This window comes from Microdochium trichocladiopsis, assembly GCF_020744255.1.
Source record: "Microdochium trichocladiopsis strain MPI-CAGE-CH-0230 chromosome Unknown B0I36scaffold_3, whole genome shotgun sequence".
NCBI classification, from domain to species: domain Eukaryota; kingdom Fungi; phylum Ascomycota; class Sordariomycetes; order Xylariales; family Microdochiaceae; genus Microdochium; species Microdochium trichocladiopsis.
In genome coordinates, this window is record NW_025763546.1 from 675191 (window position 1) to 693396 (window position 18206).

Sequence of the window (18206 nt, forward strand, 5' to 3'; positions counted from 1 at the left end):
TAGGATGCAGAGGAAACAACCAGGCGAGCGAGCTTCTCGCGATACTTCGCTAAGATATGCTTTTCCCCAGTCGCATTCCACATCGGCCGCGAAAGTGTCCAAGCGAACTGGTCAGTATGGCAGCGGAAGTTTGGGTTGGCCTTGATTGTCCCTGGGCATCTTTGGGTACTCTGCGAGCCTTTGACTGGCCTGTAGCCTGTAGTATCCATACACGACATTCTTTGCGCCAAGATATGTGACGACATCTCACAACAGTGAGCGTCAAGGCTTACGGATTGAATACAATACAATTGTATCCGACTGGGGGAGAGGCAACCGTTCAGGCGTATGAATGCCAAGCAAAGTAAGACGTCCTGGCCGATGGCCTTGAAGAATACCGACTGACAATTTTCGACCTGGATTCAGGGAGGCATAGACAAAATACCTCTCGATTCGTCCCTTTGATTCTTCTCTTTGATTTAGCACGAAACGCAGCCCCTCGCCCGCGAGATTGTGAATATTGAATAGGCAGATGCTCCACAGACAAGTGAGACCCTGGGTTCACTATGGACCTCCTGCGCATGGGGCAATTACCGGTACCTAGTTCTGCGAGGATCGCTGGCTTCCTGTCCATGCGAGAGCTCAACTTACGTCTATCAAGGCTACATCGGTAATTAGCAACTGGCGAACGAGGCACGAGCTATTGCCACTTCGTTAAGTTATGGCAGCCCCCACTGGACGTCGCACCACTGCAGGCTAGTGATATGCAACTACTGTGCATTAGGTCGCAAGCTTTATCGAGGGCCACATTACCATAGTAGCCGTTGAACAAACGTGACGACGAGCTCTTCACAGCTGTTAGGCACCTTACAAGAGTGCGCGGCCAAGCTACTGCAGGGCGAGGAGTCAGCGGGCCACGCCCCACCACCCAATGACTACAAGACGATGAGGATGTGACATGAAAACACAACAGCACGAATGCTGGATCGCCCAAGCTACGCTTACACGAAAAGGTACTCCCAAAGCACCTCGAGGTTTTGTCGACTTGCACTATCTGCGCTTTCTACAGTAGGCTCTAGCATTGACGTCGATTGGAACGATTGGAGCGACCGGAACGCAGAGGCAGACAAAGGAGCTCTCCACATGTGCCACTGCGGAACGAGACCACCTGCCCTGGTCGAGGCAAGTGGTCACAAGTATCCACGAGGATATCTGCAGCCTTGATATATTGGGAAGCGCGCCCCTTGCATAGACTATTTAGCCAACTTACTCGCATGTCCTGGCACACACCGGCCGCCAAGTGGCCTGGCCGTCGAATCATTACTAGTCGTTCCATTGGGGATTTCGCACCATTCTCGTACATCCGGAACGTGAGTCAGTGTCGGGTATCTCTCGCGAGTAATCCGGCCCAGAGCCGAAGGGCGTCATCAAGAATTACCAACTCAAGGCAATGCTTGAAAGCGCAGTGGCTGCGACAAGAAGCAAGCCTAACATCCGCACCACACATTTGGTTTGTCACGTGGGATTTGATTCAGCCCTGCAACAAAGGATCTGACTGAATCCGAGCGCAGCTATCTGCTCACAGAAAGGGTGGAACTCGAAAGAAGTTGATGGGCGGGAGTTGCGCCACCTGTGGCTGACGTGGGGTCGCTCCTGCCTGTGGACCTCAGTTACGTTGACCACGATGCTGCCTCACGGCTGAGCACGCGACTATGTATAACAACGTCAAACTGTGGCTGTCCATGAAGGCACTCATGCAAGAACAGCGCTTCGGTTTCCAGTGCTTGTGAAGTCCATCGCAACGAACCATGATATGACTTGATCATCTTGTCCCTCTCTACCATCGACCTTTTTGCATTGGCAAGCAGGCGACTCCCTTCTCTTGGTGATTGCCACCAGCGCATGAATCCCGGTCCAGCGTTACCTATAGACAACGAAGATCATAGACCGCATATAGAGCAGGCCGCCATCGAAGCTCCGTGAAGCTCCGTTCAGCGACATGGCGTCCACCGAAGCTGCGGAGCTTAGGCTTGTCTCCTCCATCCGCTACAAGCTCGCCAATGCGTCAGGGGATGAGAAGAAGCTCAGCGACACACTGGCATCACATCTAGTCCCGCTTATGGCAAAGGCCGGGAGCCCACATAAGGCTGTCCGCGATGCCACCTTTCAGGCATTCATTAGCGTCAACAACTTCGTCAAACCTGCTGGGGTCACGATACCAGTCGCCGGCCTCTTGCGACAGTACAAGAGCTCGACCTCACCAATGGTCAAGCAGCTGGACCTCAACCTCATCAAACAAGGCCTCGCTCGGCTAGATCAAAGCAAGCGTCGCGAGCTCCTACCAGTCGTCATTGAAGGCATCTCCCGCGAGACGAACGTGGCCGGTGCTGCTGGCTTCTTCAACATCTTTCTGCGACTTCTGCTGGAGATCAGCTTACCTGGGAAGGGGAGTAAAGAAGACATTGGTCTGCGCGAGACAATTGGTCTCTCCGAAGCTGCTGACGCGCGCTATGTCTCCTCCTGGCTCGGCAAGCTCTTCCTGCTGCGGCAGGATATAGCGCTTGCTCCTGAGAATGACATTGAAAAGTTGCTGTCAAGAACGCCGACAGGACTCACAAAAGACGATGTTGCCTTTCTGAGGAACAACAACCCACAAGCTTGGCGTCCAGGAACACCAAACAGCCTCAGTCTGCCCGAGTGTAAGTCGAAAGCCGTCAACTTCCTCGGTAGTGGGGCCTTTCTCGATGAAGAGCGCCACCTCCCTACCATATATGCAGCTGGCTCTGCGGACTCAAGGATTGCAAATGCGGCGGACGACATCCTGAAGAGGTCCAAAGTCGATTTGGAAGACGAGACGGTGTTGAGGTCGCTGCTGCGCGCGCATAATCAGCTTCCTGCGGCTCAGAGAATGCAGATCTTGAGGCTGCTATCGAAGTCTCTGGCATCCTGCACTCTGCACAAGGAGGTTGTTGACGCCGTAGTCAGTGACTTTCAGCTTACCAGCAGTGATGGGACCCCAGACGAGGTCGCCGTTGTCACTGGCTTGGAAGCCCTAAGGCTCCACAAGACTCTTTTGGCCTTCCTCGCATGGATCGCACGCAACAGCTCAACAGTTCCGGGGAAGGTAGACCGCGAGATGGGCCCAGCTCTAGTATTCATCCTCAAGGATTTCATCCTGAAGCAGGGTTGGCCCGAGCCAGTTCCTCAGGGAAGCCAATCACAGTTTCAAGACGAGCAACGACTACGCGCAAATGCCTACGAAACAATCGGTACACTATCAAGGGGGAGCGCGTTCGAAAGCAAGGCTAAGGAGTCTTTGTTGAAGTGGCTGTTTGACTCGCTTGTCTCAGATCCAAGTGTGGAGATCGTTGTCCATATCGAAAGTGCTCTTTCGAGCATGATGGGCCTCTTCAAGTCTCAAGTAACGAGCGAACATCGCGATCTCGAGATCCTGTTGCTGGAGTACATGTCATTGTCAGATAGGCAGGGCCTGAGAACTGCGCGACATGTTGCTGCTCGCTTCGCCAACAATTGTCTCCCATACAGCGATGTCAAGGCTCGATGGATAGACATTCTCGCTCTCAGTGGGGGCTCTTCTGAGAGGCGAGACGTACTTGAGGAAGGGCAGAGAGGTTTGGATCCTTGGTGGGCCACCAAGCTGCAGCCAGACTCAGTGCTAGTGCTTCCTGACTGGAGCCAGATGGTCACAACATTTTTTGACCAGACTCCTCCTGAGGTTGGCGACAGCGAAATGGTTGTGGATCGAATATCCAACTACCCTCTGTTCCCCAACGAGCGCCTCCAAGCCTTCCCGATTGCGTTGCGCTTTGTCAAGCAGAATATACTGCTGCAAGCTCTGGATGAACAGAGTATCGAAGTTGACTGGGAGACCCAACTGGAGAATAAGCTTCAGAATGACTTGAAGACTCGAGAAAAAGTCAGGAGGTTCCTCTCTGACGCGGACCAAGACGTTCTCATTCGGTTGCTGCATGCTGCTCTAGATGGCCTCCGGGATCATCCGGACATTGGTGCCGAAGACTCTGTCACTTGTCTGGCTGAGCTCCTCTCATTCATGCCAATCACCTCTATACACAGTAGCCTTGCTCAACGGTCGGGGGAATTACTGGAGGTTTTGTCTTCCAACAATCAGAAAATCCGGCAATTGGCAGCCAAAGCATTCGGAATGCTAGCTCCTCTCAATGACAAGGCTTCCGGCAGCATCAACAAGCTTCGTTCATTCATCGAATCAGCTGGGCCGTCACCCCCTGCGGCATTATCAGCACAGTATCAAGGTTCGATTGCGTCACTTGCCGGGTTCACATCGCGCTCCATGTTGTACGGCAAACTTGGAAACAGCGAGGTGCACGTCAAATTCTTGAATGATCGTTTCCTTGCTGCTCTCGATGCTGGGGATGCTGCGATCAGGGATTCTGCTATCGACGCTGTGAATCAGTTGTGGAGTGTTGGATTGTCTTTTCCAGGCAGCCTTGACGAGTTTGACCGCATCCTGGGAGCCCTGTTCAAGCTCGGTGAAGCCAACAATGAGAAGGCGATCAGAGCCATTGGTCGGCTGGCAATACCTGCTGCCGCTGACCGGGAGACAGGCAGAGAACAGTCAACTTTCATGGACTTAGTTCTCAATCAGCTTTTCAAGCTGTTCGAGGTGAAACGCACAGAGGTTCACTTCGCCACGGGTGAAGCATTGGCATCCGTTGTAGCTCGTTGGGACTCTGATGCCGTACAGCTCGGTTTGGACATTCAGCCGCAAGGTGCTGGTGAGTCCGAAATAATCGCGATCTTGCGGAAACGACCAGAGAAAATCGCCGCTGTCTTAGAGAAACTCATCAACGACTGCAAGACGACCAAGCCTTCTCTCCTGAAGGCTTCTGGCATCTGGCTTTTCTGTATCATCCAATACTGCTCCCATTTGCCTGAAGTTCAGGCACGTCTGCGCGAATGTCAGGTGGCCTTCATGCGCCTACTGACCGGTCGCGACGAGCTCGTGCAGGAGACTGCTTCTCGAGGATTGGGACTGGTATATGAAAGGGGAGATGAGTCTCTAAAGGGCGATCTCGTCAAGGATCTCGTTGCCAGTTTCACAGGCTCGAAGACACAGCTCAAGGTCGACGATGACACCGAACTCTTTGATGCAGGCGCCTTGCCCACCGGTGAGGGCAAGTCTGTTACTTCATACAAGGACATCATCAGCCTGGCCAACGAAGTTGGAGATCAGAGTCTGGTATATAAGTTCATGGCACTGGCTACCAATGCCGCCACCTGGACAGCGCGATCGGCCTTCGGTCGTTTCGGCTTGAGTAATATTCTGTCTGAAGCAGACCTCGACCCGAAGATTTACCCCAAATTGTTCCGCTATCGCTTCGATCCCAACTCCAATGTGCGCAGATCGATGGATGACATCTGGAAAGCGGTCGTCAAGGATTCGTCAGCTACGATTGAAGCTCACTTTGATGCTATCATGACTGACTTGCTCAAGAGCATATTGGACGGCAAAGAATGGCGCGTAAGAGAGGCCAGCTGTGCAGCCATTGCAGACCTCATCTATGGCCAGCAATTCACAAAGTATGAGAAGTACTACACCGATATTTGGCGCGTCACCTTGAGAGTCATTGATGATCAGAAGGCGTCAGTCAGGGCAGCAGCTTTGAAGCTGTGTATGGGACTATCCAAATCCCTCGTCACACAACTCCAGGAGCACAATTCTTCCGGCTCAGCAAAGGCTATGATCACCCAAGTCTTACCATTTCTGCTTTCAGACAAGGGCGTTGAGAACTCCGTGGATGAAGTCAAGGTTATGGCGATCACGACAGTGCTAGACGTGGTCAAACATGGTGGTGACACGCTCAAGCCCTTCATACCGACAATCATCATCCACTTCCTTGGACTTCTGAGTACCATCGAGCCTCAGCAGATCAACTACCACTACCAACGTGTTAGCGAAGAAGACCGTGAGGGACTGGATAAGCTGCGCAGCAGTGCTGCAACAAGGTCACCTCTCTTCGAGTGCATTACGAATTGTTTGCGCTTTGCAGATGAGGCAGTACTGAAGGAGCTCGCGCCACAACTTGTACAGACCATAAAGTCGGCCCTTGGGTTACAGACCAAGGTTGGATGTAGTGAGGTGCTTAGCACCCTTGCACTGCGGCACAGTATCTTGATGCCGCCATACAATGGACTCTTCCTGAAGGCCATGGAGACACAGGTTCTTGACCGCAATAATGAAGTCAACCGAGCCTACGCAAAGAGTGCAGCTTACCTGTTGAGGACAGCGAGCTCAGAGACTCGGGAGCGCTTCACGTCGAAATTGACAGTACTCTACATGGGTGCTGAAGAAGACGCCAGGCGCCAAAAAGTCGCCGACGCAGTCCTCGCCATCGCAAAGGTGTCTCCTGATGCATTCAACGACCTCGAATCGCGGCTCCTGCCATTCGCTTACCTAGGCAAGCATGACACTGACGAGTATGTGTCCGAAGCCTTTGAGGAAGTCTGGAGTCAGCACGCTGGTGGTAGCCATACAGTCAAGCGTTTTGTCCCCGAAATCACGGAGTTCATCATCAAGGCTCTTGACACCTCGAAATGGGCATTGCAGCACGGTGGCGCTCTTGCCATTGCGTCCATGGTGACGGCGTTGAGCAGTGCAGCTGGGAAAGACGGGCAGTTTGGTGAGGCAGAGCTGAAAACGATCTGGCCGGTCTTGGACAAAGCGTTGGCACTCAAGACGTTCAAGGGCAAGGAGAAGCTCATCACCGCGTATCCTCTCTTTGTCCGGCACGGCAAGAAGCTGTGGGCCAACGACAAGGCTGTAGCAACACAGACCAAGAAGATTGCTGTACGCGAGGCGAAGAGAAACAATGACGACTACCGGCCATTCGCCTTTAAGGCCCTTGGACGGTTCGCCAGTGCACGTGGCGATTTAGACATGTACAAGGAAGTGGCCGGGCTCGTTTCTGATTACCTCAGCCCAGATGTCAAGGAGACACAGTCGGACACGGAGAGAAAGACAACGCAAGCTGCGCTCAAGGCTGTGCTGAACGCTTACTCGCGGGAGAAGATGAGATCAGATCCGGCAGCGATCATGCAGGACATTGTTGCCACCATGGAGGAGTCGAGATTGGCCCTCAAGGCCGCCCGAGATGCCTGGTTTGCGGGCTCCGTAGAAATCCTGGCAGAAGCTGGAGCTGCCGGCACGTCATTGCCAACTAGTGTCCATGAGGTGGAAGCGAGGAAGTGGTTCGCTCTGCTGCTCGCAGATGAGGCCGATGTCATCCTGGAGTCACAGCGCCTGGACCGGGCCAAGGCACTTGGTGCTGCAATCAAGGCTGCACGGCAAGGCGTGTTCGGGCCAGCGAAGGAGCTTGAATCTGTGCTGGCAGACATGCGGACAAAAGTTATCGAGATGGCCTCTGCAGAGCGGAGTTTGGATGTACAGAAGGCATTGCGGAATGCAGCTGATTAGAGAGCGATAGTATAGACAAATATGACTCACGAGACGGCAATTTTGATATCGTGCACATGGACAGAGAAGCTCATATGGGCAGACACACCCCATGATCGAGGGGCACGCACACACTGCCGAGAGTGGGGGCCATTATCACAGGGCAAAGGTGTGACAGGTGAACAAGGTCAAGAAACCCCACATCCAGGGTGGAGCTTTTGTGGTTGCGTCACAAGGAGGGGAGCCTCCTGCCACCAGCTGCGTCGTGCCTGAGCAACAATAGCAGCAGCTCTCTTCAACCTCAAACCCCAAGGCGTCTCTCTCATGCTGGCCGCGCCAACGCTCTCATACACGCAGTCCCGACCACAGTCGCCTTTTCTACAGCCTTTGGGCTCCGTGCAGCAGTTGCATTTACAGACATAGGCGGATCGAGACCGCTTGTCTGCTTCCACCCGAGGCATACACGAACTCCCCGTTTGCCACCTTCCACGCGACGACCGAGCAACGACCCTCCAGTTCTCCCAGCCAAGAACAGGCCATCATCACCATACCATTGGTCGGAGACGCGTCCCTCTAGGCCGGAACTCATATCTTCCTCAAGCACTGGTCTGATCCTGGTGCGAGAACCTAGAGACAGCCGCTTCCATTTACAACACTCACACCCGGACAGAGTCGCGATCTTCGACTGAGCACGAACATACAACACTTACCGCAAAGATGGACGAGGAAGTGGGTCAGTTCATGAACATCACGGGTGCCAACGAGCAGGTAGCTCGCGGGTATCTGGAGCTCTCGAACAACGACTCCGCGCAGGCGATACAGCTCTTCTTTGAAGATCCCAGCCTCGCCGCAAACTTCAACCAGACCTCCAGCACCTCGGCGGCTGCCTCAACCGGAGGTTCCCGGCCATCCAGGCGGCCGACGGCGGGCTATGCTGGCAGGCAGGATGAGAGAGGGGTGATTCACATCGACTCGGACGACGATATCAATATGGGCGAGGACGACGACGACGACTTTGGCATACCTGATGACGACGACGACGACGACGACGATAATGTCGCCGCCGTAGCACAGCGAGCTCAGGAGGAAGAGGATGCCGCCATGGCCCGCCGGCTGCAAGAGGAGATGTACGGGCAGAACGCTGGCGGTGGTGGCGGTCCCGAAGATGTCAGGGCACCGATAGCACAGAGGACAGAGATTCTGGCAGCGCCGGACCCGAACTGGGGCCTGGAGGACGACCGCGAATCTGCCATCCTTGAGCAGCTGCGTAGGAGGCAGATGGCACGACCTCGAGGTACGTAGGATGTGTGGTTTTTGTCCGCATGTACTCTATTGAAAGGATATATGACTGACATGACTTTCCTGCGCCCAGGCTCTGCCAACCCTAACCCGTTTAGCAGATCTGTATGGGATGATTCTAGCGCCCCTCCGGTTCCGACAAGCACGAGACCAGACACACCACAACAAACGCAGTCTAGAGCGCAGCGGCTGGCCGACCTGTTTCGGCCGCCGTACGATTTGATGAGCCATTTACCGTGGGATCAAGCCCGCGATGAGGGCAAGGATGAGAAAAAGTGGCTGCTGGTCAACCTTCAAGACATGTCAGATTTCATGTGCCAGGCGCTGAACCGCGACCTCTGGAAAGATGAGCGTATAATCTCTCTGGTCAAGGAACACTTCATCTTCCTGCAGTACGACAAGAACGACCCTCAGGCCGACTCGTACCTGACCTTCTACTTTCCCAACCAATCCCACGAGAACGCCGACAACTATCCTCACGTGTCCATTGTCGACCCGAGAACAGGCGAGCAGGTCAAAGTATGGTCTGGAAGGCCATTCCCATCAACGGCAGAGTTTCATGCGGATCTGGTGGAGTTCCTAGACCGATACAGCCTAGCGGCCAATAGCAAGAACCCTGTCGCCAAGACAAAACCAAAGTCGAAGCCGGTAGATTACGGCCGCATGACGGAGGAGGAGATGTTGGAGATGGCACTCAAGAACAGTCTAGAAGCAAACGGCTCTGGATCTGGTGCTAGTGTCGAGGACCCCGACTCGCTCACAAAGTCGAGCCAAAGTACTGGCAAGGGGAAAGAAGTTGCCACGCCAGTCGATCTTACTGGTGACGGAGTCGGACCTGAAGCCACGTCCTCCCAGCCGCCTGCAGAGGAGGCGGCATTTGCAGCCATCTCGTCCGCAAATCCCCACACGGAGCCGGAAAATGCACCCCCGCAGACGACGCGGATCCAATTCCGTCATCCGTCCGGACGCATCATCCGGCGCTTCAATGTGACGGATGAGGTTCGGCGGATCTACGAGTGGCTGAAAGCGGAACCTCTCGACGGCAAGGAAGGCGTGGTGTTTGAGCTCAAGGCCATGCCTGCAGGGCGGGATCTGATAACGGAGCTGGACAAGACGATAGACGAGGCTGGTCTGAAGCAGGGCACAGTCATGATTGAATTTATTGAGGACTAGACTTGGGCGGCATTTTTCAGGCGTCTTCTGATAGAGGCGAAACCCACAGCATCCACATCTGGTTGGCTTGGGTGGAGATGGAAGTTGACCAGTCCTGTGTGCCTCAAACATGCAGGAAATGGAGTTAGTAGCGTCTGGTGAGGTTTCTCGTCTCTCCATAGTAGGGCCAGATCGGACTCAAAGCGGCATTGTTCTCTTCCACGAATACTACGAGCACACTCGCACCTGCGCCGACTCCAATGTTGTTGGCAATCATGATGCAATCACACGACCAAGACGCACCAGTAGCTTAGAGAGTAGCTTGCCAACGAGTCGTAAACAAGCACCAAAGACTTCTGAGCATGCTCCGCGCATGGCGGATCACTGGATTGATTTAATTGGCGGCCATCAACTGACCCAGTCGAATGTCCCATCCCATGACGAATTCTGATGGACAATGAGGATCACCTCAAGCTCTGCGAGATGGCCCCGCACAACACACAGATAAGTCGGTTTGCGCTACCTACAGTCATTACGCAGAGTCACGAGAAGACCATCCATGGCGTGTGAGATCCCGCTTTGTAGCCAAAAAAAAAAAAAAAAAAATAAGAATAAAGAAAAGAGAAAAGAGCAATGCCAAGACTTTCTCGGAGATAATATGTTGTTTCGACTGGGGGTGCGCCGGGGGGCAGGGTTACCACCACCACCGGGAACGGGGAGGGGCCGGGCGGCGTCAAGCCCATCCCGGGCCCGGGAGCCCAGTCAGGGGGGAACGTGGCGCCAAGGTCATGGCACGGTGGAGAGTTTGTCACGAGATGTGGGAGATATGAGACCTTTTGAGGACTAAATAGCCCGATCAGAGACTGGCGGGACATGAAAGGTCGCACACGGAGGGAAGACCCTGAAAGATTAGGACCTAAAGTACGTTAGTTAGTAGCGTACGTTTAGTCAATGTGGAGAGAAGCCCTGAGCTTATGTCTGCGTCTGGGGATTGTATTTCTGCGGTAGACAATTAGGACATGGCACTACTTGGCTCGGCAAAATCACGATGCGTGTTGCTCGTTCGACTTGTGGTTTGGAATTTCTCAGTGGCTAGAGAGGCTGAAGATTGGTGTTGGGGGTGGCTAAGCTTCAGCACGTCTGTCGGCACGTGCTCCCTGTTTACGCAGCATGCGCACTGACGCGAGGGAAATGGTTCGCAAGTTATCTTCTTCTGGCTCCGTCGATCTGTGGTAATTTTTCCTATTTTGCAGCAGTGGTCGCCGCAAGACGACGAGCGGGGTGCTCGGTGACGGGGAAAGGCCTAGCTGAGAAGAACCCAGCCCCATCGGCAGGGCCCGAAACACCAGGTCCGGAGGGCAAGCAGCTCACGGAAGTGCTTCAAAGTGCTCGCAAGGTGTCGGCTAATTCCGCCTGGGGGTGTGCTGGAGTTGTACTTGCTGTTTTACAGGCATGCGCATGCGGAAAGCTCTGGTGGACCATTGACTCGTCTGGGACGGACCGGGGTAGCCAAAGCGTTGCTAAAAGTGGCGAGTAATGGGAGAGCAATATCTGCTGGAGCGGTTCCCAGACGGGCGATGATGACCGGCGGCAATATCAGATTCTTGATAATTACCTTGAGATAGCGGCGAAGTGCTAAGGAAGACGTGCGCATTAGAGAGAAAAAAAAATCGCAAGGGGCGGATAAAAAGTGGGACGATGACATTCGGCCCGCGCGGCTTTGGTGGTAGGCCACCTGGGCAGGCTGAAAAGAGTGTTTTTCTTTTCGAGGACGAGCTGTGATTGGCTGCAGGGCTTGGACCGGACTGGCCGCCAGCCGCGAAGTGGCAGGCCTGCCATACGTAGTGCGGCTCTGCGCCCCTGGCAGGGGTCTTTTTCTCTTTCTTTCTCCTGCCTGCACTGTTTTCCCATTCGCGCACCGAAGCCAGGTCAACGTAGCCACAGCATGCCACTACTACCCGGCCGGCCGAGCCATGACGCCGCTTGGCTCCCCAAAGTCCCGACTGCAACCGCTGCTCGCGACCGTCTGGATCCGACAGCAACCAGCACGAGAAAAATTCTCCTCTTGCAATCCGAGGATTGTCGCTGGTGGGCCCACTCGGTGCACCTCGCTCTCGCCGTCCAGACCCTGTTCTCGCCAGTCTCCGGAGGTCGAGGTGTAGCGCGATGGGCCAACCGTCACTCCACCGGCCGCCTGGAGTCGGGATGGATCCATTGACTAATAGCAATATAATAATCCCTCCTAGCTCGTGTCGTCCCCCTCGTGAAGTCTCTGTCGCGTCGTGCTCAAGCCCCAAAGCTCTCTCCCCTCTCTTCTCTCCTGCTCAAGAGGACCGCCGAATCTCCTTCTCCCCACTGTACTCCAGCTTCCAATGGGTGCCGACTCCCTCCCTCAAGGCGACAAGGCCAAGCCCGTGTCGACCACTCCGGCCGAGATGGGTGCCTTCAACGCCAGCGCCTCGACTTCTCGCGAGGACCTCGAGGCCGGCAATGCAGAGCTGCACCGCGGGCTCAGCAGCTTCCACCTTCAGTTCATCGCCATTGGCGGCACCATTGGCACCGGCCTCTTCCTCGGCAGCGGCGAGGCCCTCGCCAGCGCCGGCCCCGTGGGAACCCTCCTCGCCTTCATCTTCATCGGCTCCATCGTCTACTCGGTCATGTCTGCCCTCGGCGAGATGGCTACCTACATGCCTGTCGCTGGCTCCTTCACTGCCTACGCCTCCCGCTTCCTCGACAGCTCGCTCGGCTTCTCTATGGGCTGGATCTACTGGTTCAGCTGGTCCATCACGTTCGCTCTCGAGCTCGTTGCTGCCGGCCTCATCATCCAGTTTTGGAATGCCGACCTGAGCGTCGGCATCTTTATTGCCGTCTTCTGGGTCGTCTTCACCGCTCTCAACTTCATGCCCATCCGCTGGTTTGGTGAGTTCGAGATGTGGTTCTCGAGCATCAAGGTCGTCACGATTGTCGGCTTCATCATCTTCGCCATCTGCATCGACGCTGGCGCGGGCAAGAACGGCTATCTGGGCTTCAGCGCCTGGGTCGAGCCCGGCCCCTTTGCCGAGTACATGGTCGAGGGTTCCGTCGGCAAGTTTGTCGGCTTCTGGTCTGTCCTTGTCACTGCCGGCTTCAGCTTCCAGGGTGCGGAGCTTGTCGGTGTTGGTGCCGGCGAGGTCGAAAACCCGGAGAAGAACGTGCCCAGCGCTATTCGCTGGACCTTCTGGGGCATCTACGCGCTCTTTGTCGCCACCATCTTCTTCATCGGCGTGCTGGTCCCCTACAACACCGAAGACCTCCTCCTCGGCTCCACCGACGCAGCCGCCTCGCCCCTGGTCATTGCCGCCAACCTCGCCGGTGTCCCGGTCCTGCCGCACATCATCAATGCTGTGCTCCTCACTGCGGTGCTTTCAGCCGCAAACTCGAACGTCTACTCGGGCAGCCGCATCCTTGTCGCCCTCGCCAAGGAGAAGCACGCCCCCGAGGTCCTCACTTACACCAACAAGCACGGTGTGCCGTACGCCGCGGTCGCCACCACCTCTGCCATTGGCCTGCTGGCCTTCCTCAACCTGTCCGCGAGCGGTGAGAAGGTCTTTGGCTGGCTGCTCAACATCACCGCCATTGCCGGCTTCATCAGCTGGTCGTGCATCCTCATCTGCCACCTGCGCTTCCAGAAGATCCTCGCCCACCGCGGCATCTCGCGCAAGACCGACCTTGTGTACGCCGCCCGGTTCCAGCCCTACCTCACCTGGTTCGGCCTGTTCTTCTGCATCCTGATCATCCTGACCAACGGCTTCACTGTCTTTATGGAGTGGGATGTCAGCGACTTCTTCGCGGCCTACATCAGCTTGATTCTCTTCGTCGTGCTCTTCATGGGCCACAAGCTGCTGGTCGACCGCAAGTGGTCTCTGATCAAGATTGACGACGTCCAGCTGATCCGGGACCATGCTGGCGAGAAGAACTAACTATGTGGCGTGGTGTGACGAGAACCTGGCTTGTTCTGCATTACCGTCGTTGTATGATGACGGGTAGAGGGAAGACGCACTGTATATTTTCAACAAAAGATGCATAGTATCGGAAGGCGTTGGGCGGGGGTTTCATTTGGCTGAAAAAAGCGTATGATTTCTGCATAGCATGGATACCATAGAGTAATAATGATCTTATTCTTTAGCGACAAAATTGCATGCCGGATCGCGGGCTGAGTGCTTGGGGCTGAGCCGTGTTCTTTGCGGGAGCCTAAAATCTTGCATTCGCTTGCCCCCTTTGAGGTAATTGCATCGCCTGATCATTGCATTGGTGCAAGTAGAAAGTTTAAAACTCCCGCGAAAATGGCTACTTGGCTGACCACTGGTGTGCTAGATTTGGATCTTGCAAGACGGATTTGGACCCTCGACGGCTGCATCGGTGATGCGTGGTCAAATACGGGCCTGTCACTGCTGCACCAGGCCGGGGACTGATGGAACTCCGCCAGCTGATTAACCACAAGAGTTGATTCGGTGCACGAAGTCGCCCTTGAGACGATCCTATCTCTTTTTGCTTACTACACTTTATACTTTCTCGACCAACATGGCGGGTATGGCAAACACGTGGGAATGCAGGCATATGTAACTTGCCGTTTCCAAAGGTCCGACTAGCAAGGAGCATCCCGTGGTGCATTCCACAGGGAGCAACTGAACGGTTCCCCTTTTCGTGCTGTCGGCCTAGCAAAGATCTGCAAACCTCCCCCAACAGCCGCTGTTGGCAGCATTACATGCCACTGGCTGGTTGGCCCACAGCATCCGCAGTGCACTCACGTCATACAACCACGTCGGCTGACGTAGCTGCTGCCAGCAAACCTCCCATCACCACCGCATGGTGCAGCACCACACACCAAAGAGCATCGCTACCAATGGCCATGATATCACGAAGCAGGACCGGGTCCCAATGCAAGAGACCTGCTTGGGTCCGATAAGCCGGTTCAGCCGCAGCAATCTACTGCAAGCAAGCTCGTATACCATGCCTCCACGGTACGACGTGGCAGCCCCGAGGCTCCTGCCGAGACGGTTGTAGCCGTGAATGCAGCAGAGTGGGAAGCAACAGCAGGGTGGATATCGCGGCCTGCTTTCGAAGACCCCGTCCCTCTTATCCGAGCATTGGCGCGGGACCGTTGAGAGCCTAGCAGCATGATACCCCGAACCGCCAGGCCATGCCTGACGCCATCAGTGAGCCCCATTGAGCATGCCTCTACGCGCGCACGGCTGACTCCGCCCGGCAGGCTGGTCCCTGTGGTTTATTTGCTTTTTCTTTTCGCTGCTGACCAGGCATCAAGAGACTGGCCTGGACTCAGGGTCCGGGCCCGCTGGAATGTCACTGGCAGGGGTCCATCCCGTCCCGGATGCATGATGCTGGGTGAGCACTACCGCAGCAGACCGCCGAGCTCGTTAGCTCCGCACGGGACGGTGATTTATCTCGACGACAAGCCAGGCATTTATTGGCGGACTATCGGCGCCAGGGCCAGGCCTCACGGCGGCTCGTATGCTGGGCAGGTCAAGACTGCAGGCCCCAATGCCTCGTCAGGTGTCGCGCACACATGCGGCTGAGGAAGAAGCGGAAACTCGAGCAGTTCATATAAGGGTCCTGGACAGACCGTTATTTTGCCAACGCCACTGTGCTCATTTTGTCTCGCGATCTCAATCCTTTTTCTTTCCCGCAAAGCGTGTCTCCCAAGTCTTTTCATCATCTGGTACACGGCCAAGCCCAAGAAGGTCTCAGTTTGTCATATGGTTAATATCCCTTGACTATCTTGGCGGACACGAAGCCTCACATTGCTATAAAATGCTTGTACACGCCTTGGTCACCGTGCTCGTTGTGAGCTTCGGTTTTCCGACAACGGCAGCGGTCATTGACCAGGAGTTCTTCCAGGGCATCCCGGATTCAGGACTCAATACCGGACCATGGGTTGCTGGACAGAAACCACCCATCGGCGACATGGTCGCCATCAATGACTACCAGATCGCCGCGAAGAACTACTTGCAGACGAAGGATTACGTCTACTACCGAACCGCCTCGTTGGGAGAAACCACCTACATCGAGAACATGGAAATCTGGAACAAGATTATTCTGAACAAGTACCTCTTCAACCAGGTAACAACAACAAGACTTGAGTAAGTCCCCCTTTGCGTCGTCACCACGGTTTAGCGCCGGAGGAGAGATTGGCGGTCAACAATGTCTCACCTTTCGTCATAGCTCCACCGTCCTCGGGTACAACTTCTCCGCACCTTTCTTCATCGCCCCTGCAGCCCAGGCTGGGCGCGCCAACAGCCAAGCAGAGGCGAACCTCGTAAAGGCGGCTGGCGATGCGGGCATCCTTTATGTGCCGAGCATCTCCTCGACGCTCAGCATTGAGCAGATTGCGAATGCTGCCACGCAAGGCCAAGTCATGTTCCATCAGCAGTACATGTGGGACGACCGGACGCGGCTGCGGAACGAGCTGAAGCGCATCAAGGCCGCAGGCTTCAAGGCGATCTTCGTGACTGTCGATAACATGGGCATCCAGGGCCTCCGTGATCGCAATGAGCGTGTCTCAACATCTAGCGAGAGCGCGCACAAGGACGCGTTCACCCTGGAGACCCTAGCGGAGCTGCGCACAATGACGGACCTGCCCATTGTGCCAAAGGGCCTCACCTCTGCGCTCGACATCAAGAGATGCGCCGATCTTGGTCTCAAGGCCGTCTATGTCTCGAACCACGGCGGGAGACAAGTCGACAACATGCCCACGGCGGTCGAGGTCCTGCTTGACCTGCACAGCCAGTACCCCGAGGTGTTCAACCAGCTGGAGATTTATGCGGACGGCGGAGTGAGGCATGGCACCCACGTGCTTATGCTGCTCGCCCTGGGCGTCCGGGCGGTGGGACTGGGCCGGCCCTTCATGTTTGCCAACATCTATGGCCGCGAGGGCGTCGCCAAGATGATCAACAAGCTCCGCCTGGAGATGGAGACGAGCATGCGCAACATTGGCCAGGGAGTGCTCGACAAGTGGTTCGGCAATATGACGCACATCAACACAAACAAGGTCGAGATGGAATACTTTGGTCGCGCCCTAGGCGTCTCAACGGCCAGCCCGCTCTTCAAGCTTCTGGAGCCTTTGCTGTAAAAGCGGCACCAGCCGCTGGGGTGCGCACCCATGCTTCACTCCCCGGGGTGGAGACACGCCGCGCTCGTTGTCTAGTCCACGAGGAAACATTGTTTCTGACATTGGAAGCGCGGAAGGACTCTGGCGTGTTTCTGGCTCTGGCGTGACAGAGTTATTCTTGGCACTGGTACGGGAAAAGAAAGAAAGACATTTGGGAAAAGGGACACGAGTACGTACAGTAGGTCTCAAGGAAGTAGCTTCCGAGTGAGACAGACACGTGGGAGGATAGACAGTGGCTGATGGCTCAAAGCTCAAGCCAAAGGGCAGACTCGGCAACGAAAGCAGGGCTTGGCAGGGACTGGCAGGCACGCCGCTCAGGGCCTGAGGAATGGTGTTTTTGAACCAAAGGACTGGCAAGTTGTTAATCTGGGGATTGGGGGATTGGGGCGGCCTGTCAGTCATGCATGGTGATGGTGGATTGTGCGGAGTGGGAACCCCCGGATCGCTGGATCTGCCACAGCCCACCTGGGCAGGCGGCCAGGCACAGGGGTGCTTGGCATACGAGAATCCCAATGACGAATTCAATGCCATCGCCGACTGTGGGACGGACGGCCTGTTTGAGGACGACGGTGAAGCGCGGAGCTAGCTGGCGTGTGTTTGATGAGACAGGCACAAAGCCACCGGCCTAGTCGCCAGGCTAGTGAGTGAGATTCCATAGAATGGCAGGCATAATTCCATCCCGGGACCGCCCTGGTCCAATCAAACATGGCAATTGACAACAGGCTGAGGAGGCACGAGAGCCGGGCCCCCGTCACAGCGTTGACCAGCCACTGCCCGCCCTGCGTTTATGCATGGAGCCCAGGGCTCCAAGCCTGCGCTCTGGTTGGTGGCCTCGCCTGGCGGTTTCGTCGGTTCCAAGGCTGCTACGTACCGTACTGCGTAAGGTACGTACCTACCCCTCCACTACCTCTCCAATCCCCCAATGGGAAAGTGCAGCGACGGCCTGCGACCACCACCACAACAACGGCCGCCAGCAACGGCCAACCAAAACAAAACAACAACTTGTTCGCCAAACAACCCTCGCTCTTGCGGCCGCCGCTGTGTCGAGTCTTCCGCATATCTGGGGGCATGAAGTAGGAGCCCGCACCCCGGGCCTAGTCCTCCCTCTCCTGGCCTTGCACTTGGCCACTGCCTGCCCTGTCCGCAATTCGAATCCAC

General features: G+C 55.6%; 5 protein-coding genes across 5 annotated transcripts; 4 read left to right on the forward strand and 1 right to left on the reverse strand.

The window, feature by feature from the left end:
• The first annotated feature begins 3876 nt into the window (after nucleotides 1–3876).
• Nucleotides 3877–7506, forward strand: B0I36DRAFT_316864 (armadillo-type protein). The gene has a single exon (XM_046153091.1). The coding sequence runs from the start codon at nucleotides 4052–4054 to the stop codon at nucleotides 7451–7453; it is 3402 nt and encodes a 1133-aa protein (XP_046014832.1). The 5' UTR covers nucleotides 3877–4051; the 3' UTR covers nucleotides 7454–7506.
• Nucleotides 7507–8149: 643 nt separating this feature from the next.
• Nucleotides 8150–9904, forward strand: B0I36DRAFT_372604 (uncharacterized protein; the record flags this gene model as incomplete). Its single annotated transcript, XM_046160131.1, has 2 exons — nucleotides 8150–8726; nucleotides 8805–9904. The coding sequence occupies 2 exons, from the start codon at nucleotides 8150–8152 to the stop codon at nucleotides 9902–9904; spliced, it is 1677 nt and encodes a 558-aa protein (XP_046014833.1).
• Nucleotides 9905–12129: 2225 nt separating this feature from the next.
• On the forward strand, nucleotides 12130–14075 carry B0I36DRAFT_316869 (arginine permease). The gene has a single exon (XM_046153092.1). It carries the CDS (start codon nucleotides 12256–12258, stop codon nucleotides 13840–13842), a length of 1587 nt encoding a protein of 528 aa, XP_046014834.1. The 5' UTR covers nucleotides 12130–12255; the 3' UTR covers nucleotides 13843–14075.
• Nucleotides 14076–15829: 1754 nt separating this feature from the next.
• B0I36DRAFT_208494 (uncharacterized protein) lies at nucleotides 15830–16889 on the forward strand (the record flags this gene model as incomplete). Its single annotated transcript, XM_046148871.1, has 2 exons — nucleotides 15830–16020; nucleotides 16103–16889. Coding segments are annotated over 2 exons (978 nt in total), but the record flags the coding sequence as incomplete, so codon positions are not given.
• Nucleotides 16890–17044: 155 nt separating this feature from the next.
• On the reverse strand, nucleotides 17045–17756 carry B0I36DRAFT_83772 (uncharacterized protein). The gene is made up of 2 exons (XM_046163431.1): nucleotides 17226–17756; nucleotides 17045–17146 (listed from the first exon to the last, which is right to left on the reverse strand). Exons 1-2 carry the CDS (start codon nucleotides 17577–17579, stop codon nucleotides 17081–17083), a joined length of 420 nt encoding a protein of 139 aa, XP_046014836.1. The 5' UTR covers nucleotides 17580–17756; the 3' UTR covers nucleotides 17045–17080.
• Nucleotides 17757–18206: the final 450 nt, after the last annotated feature.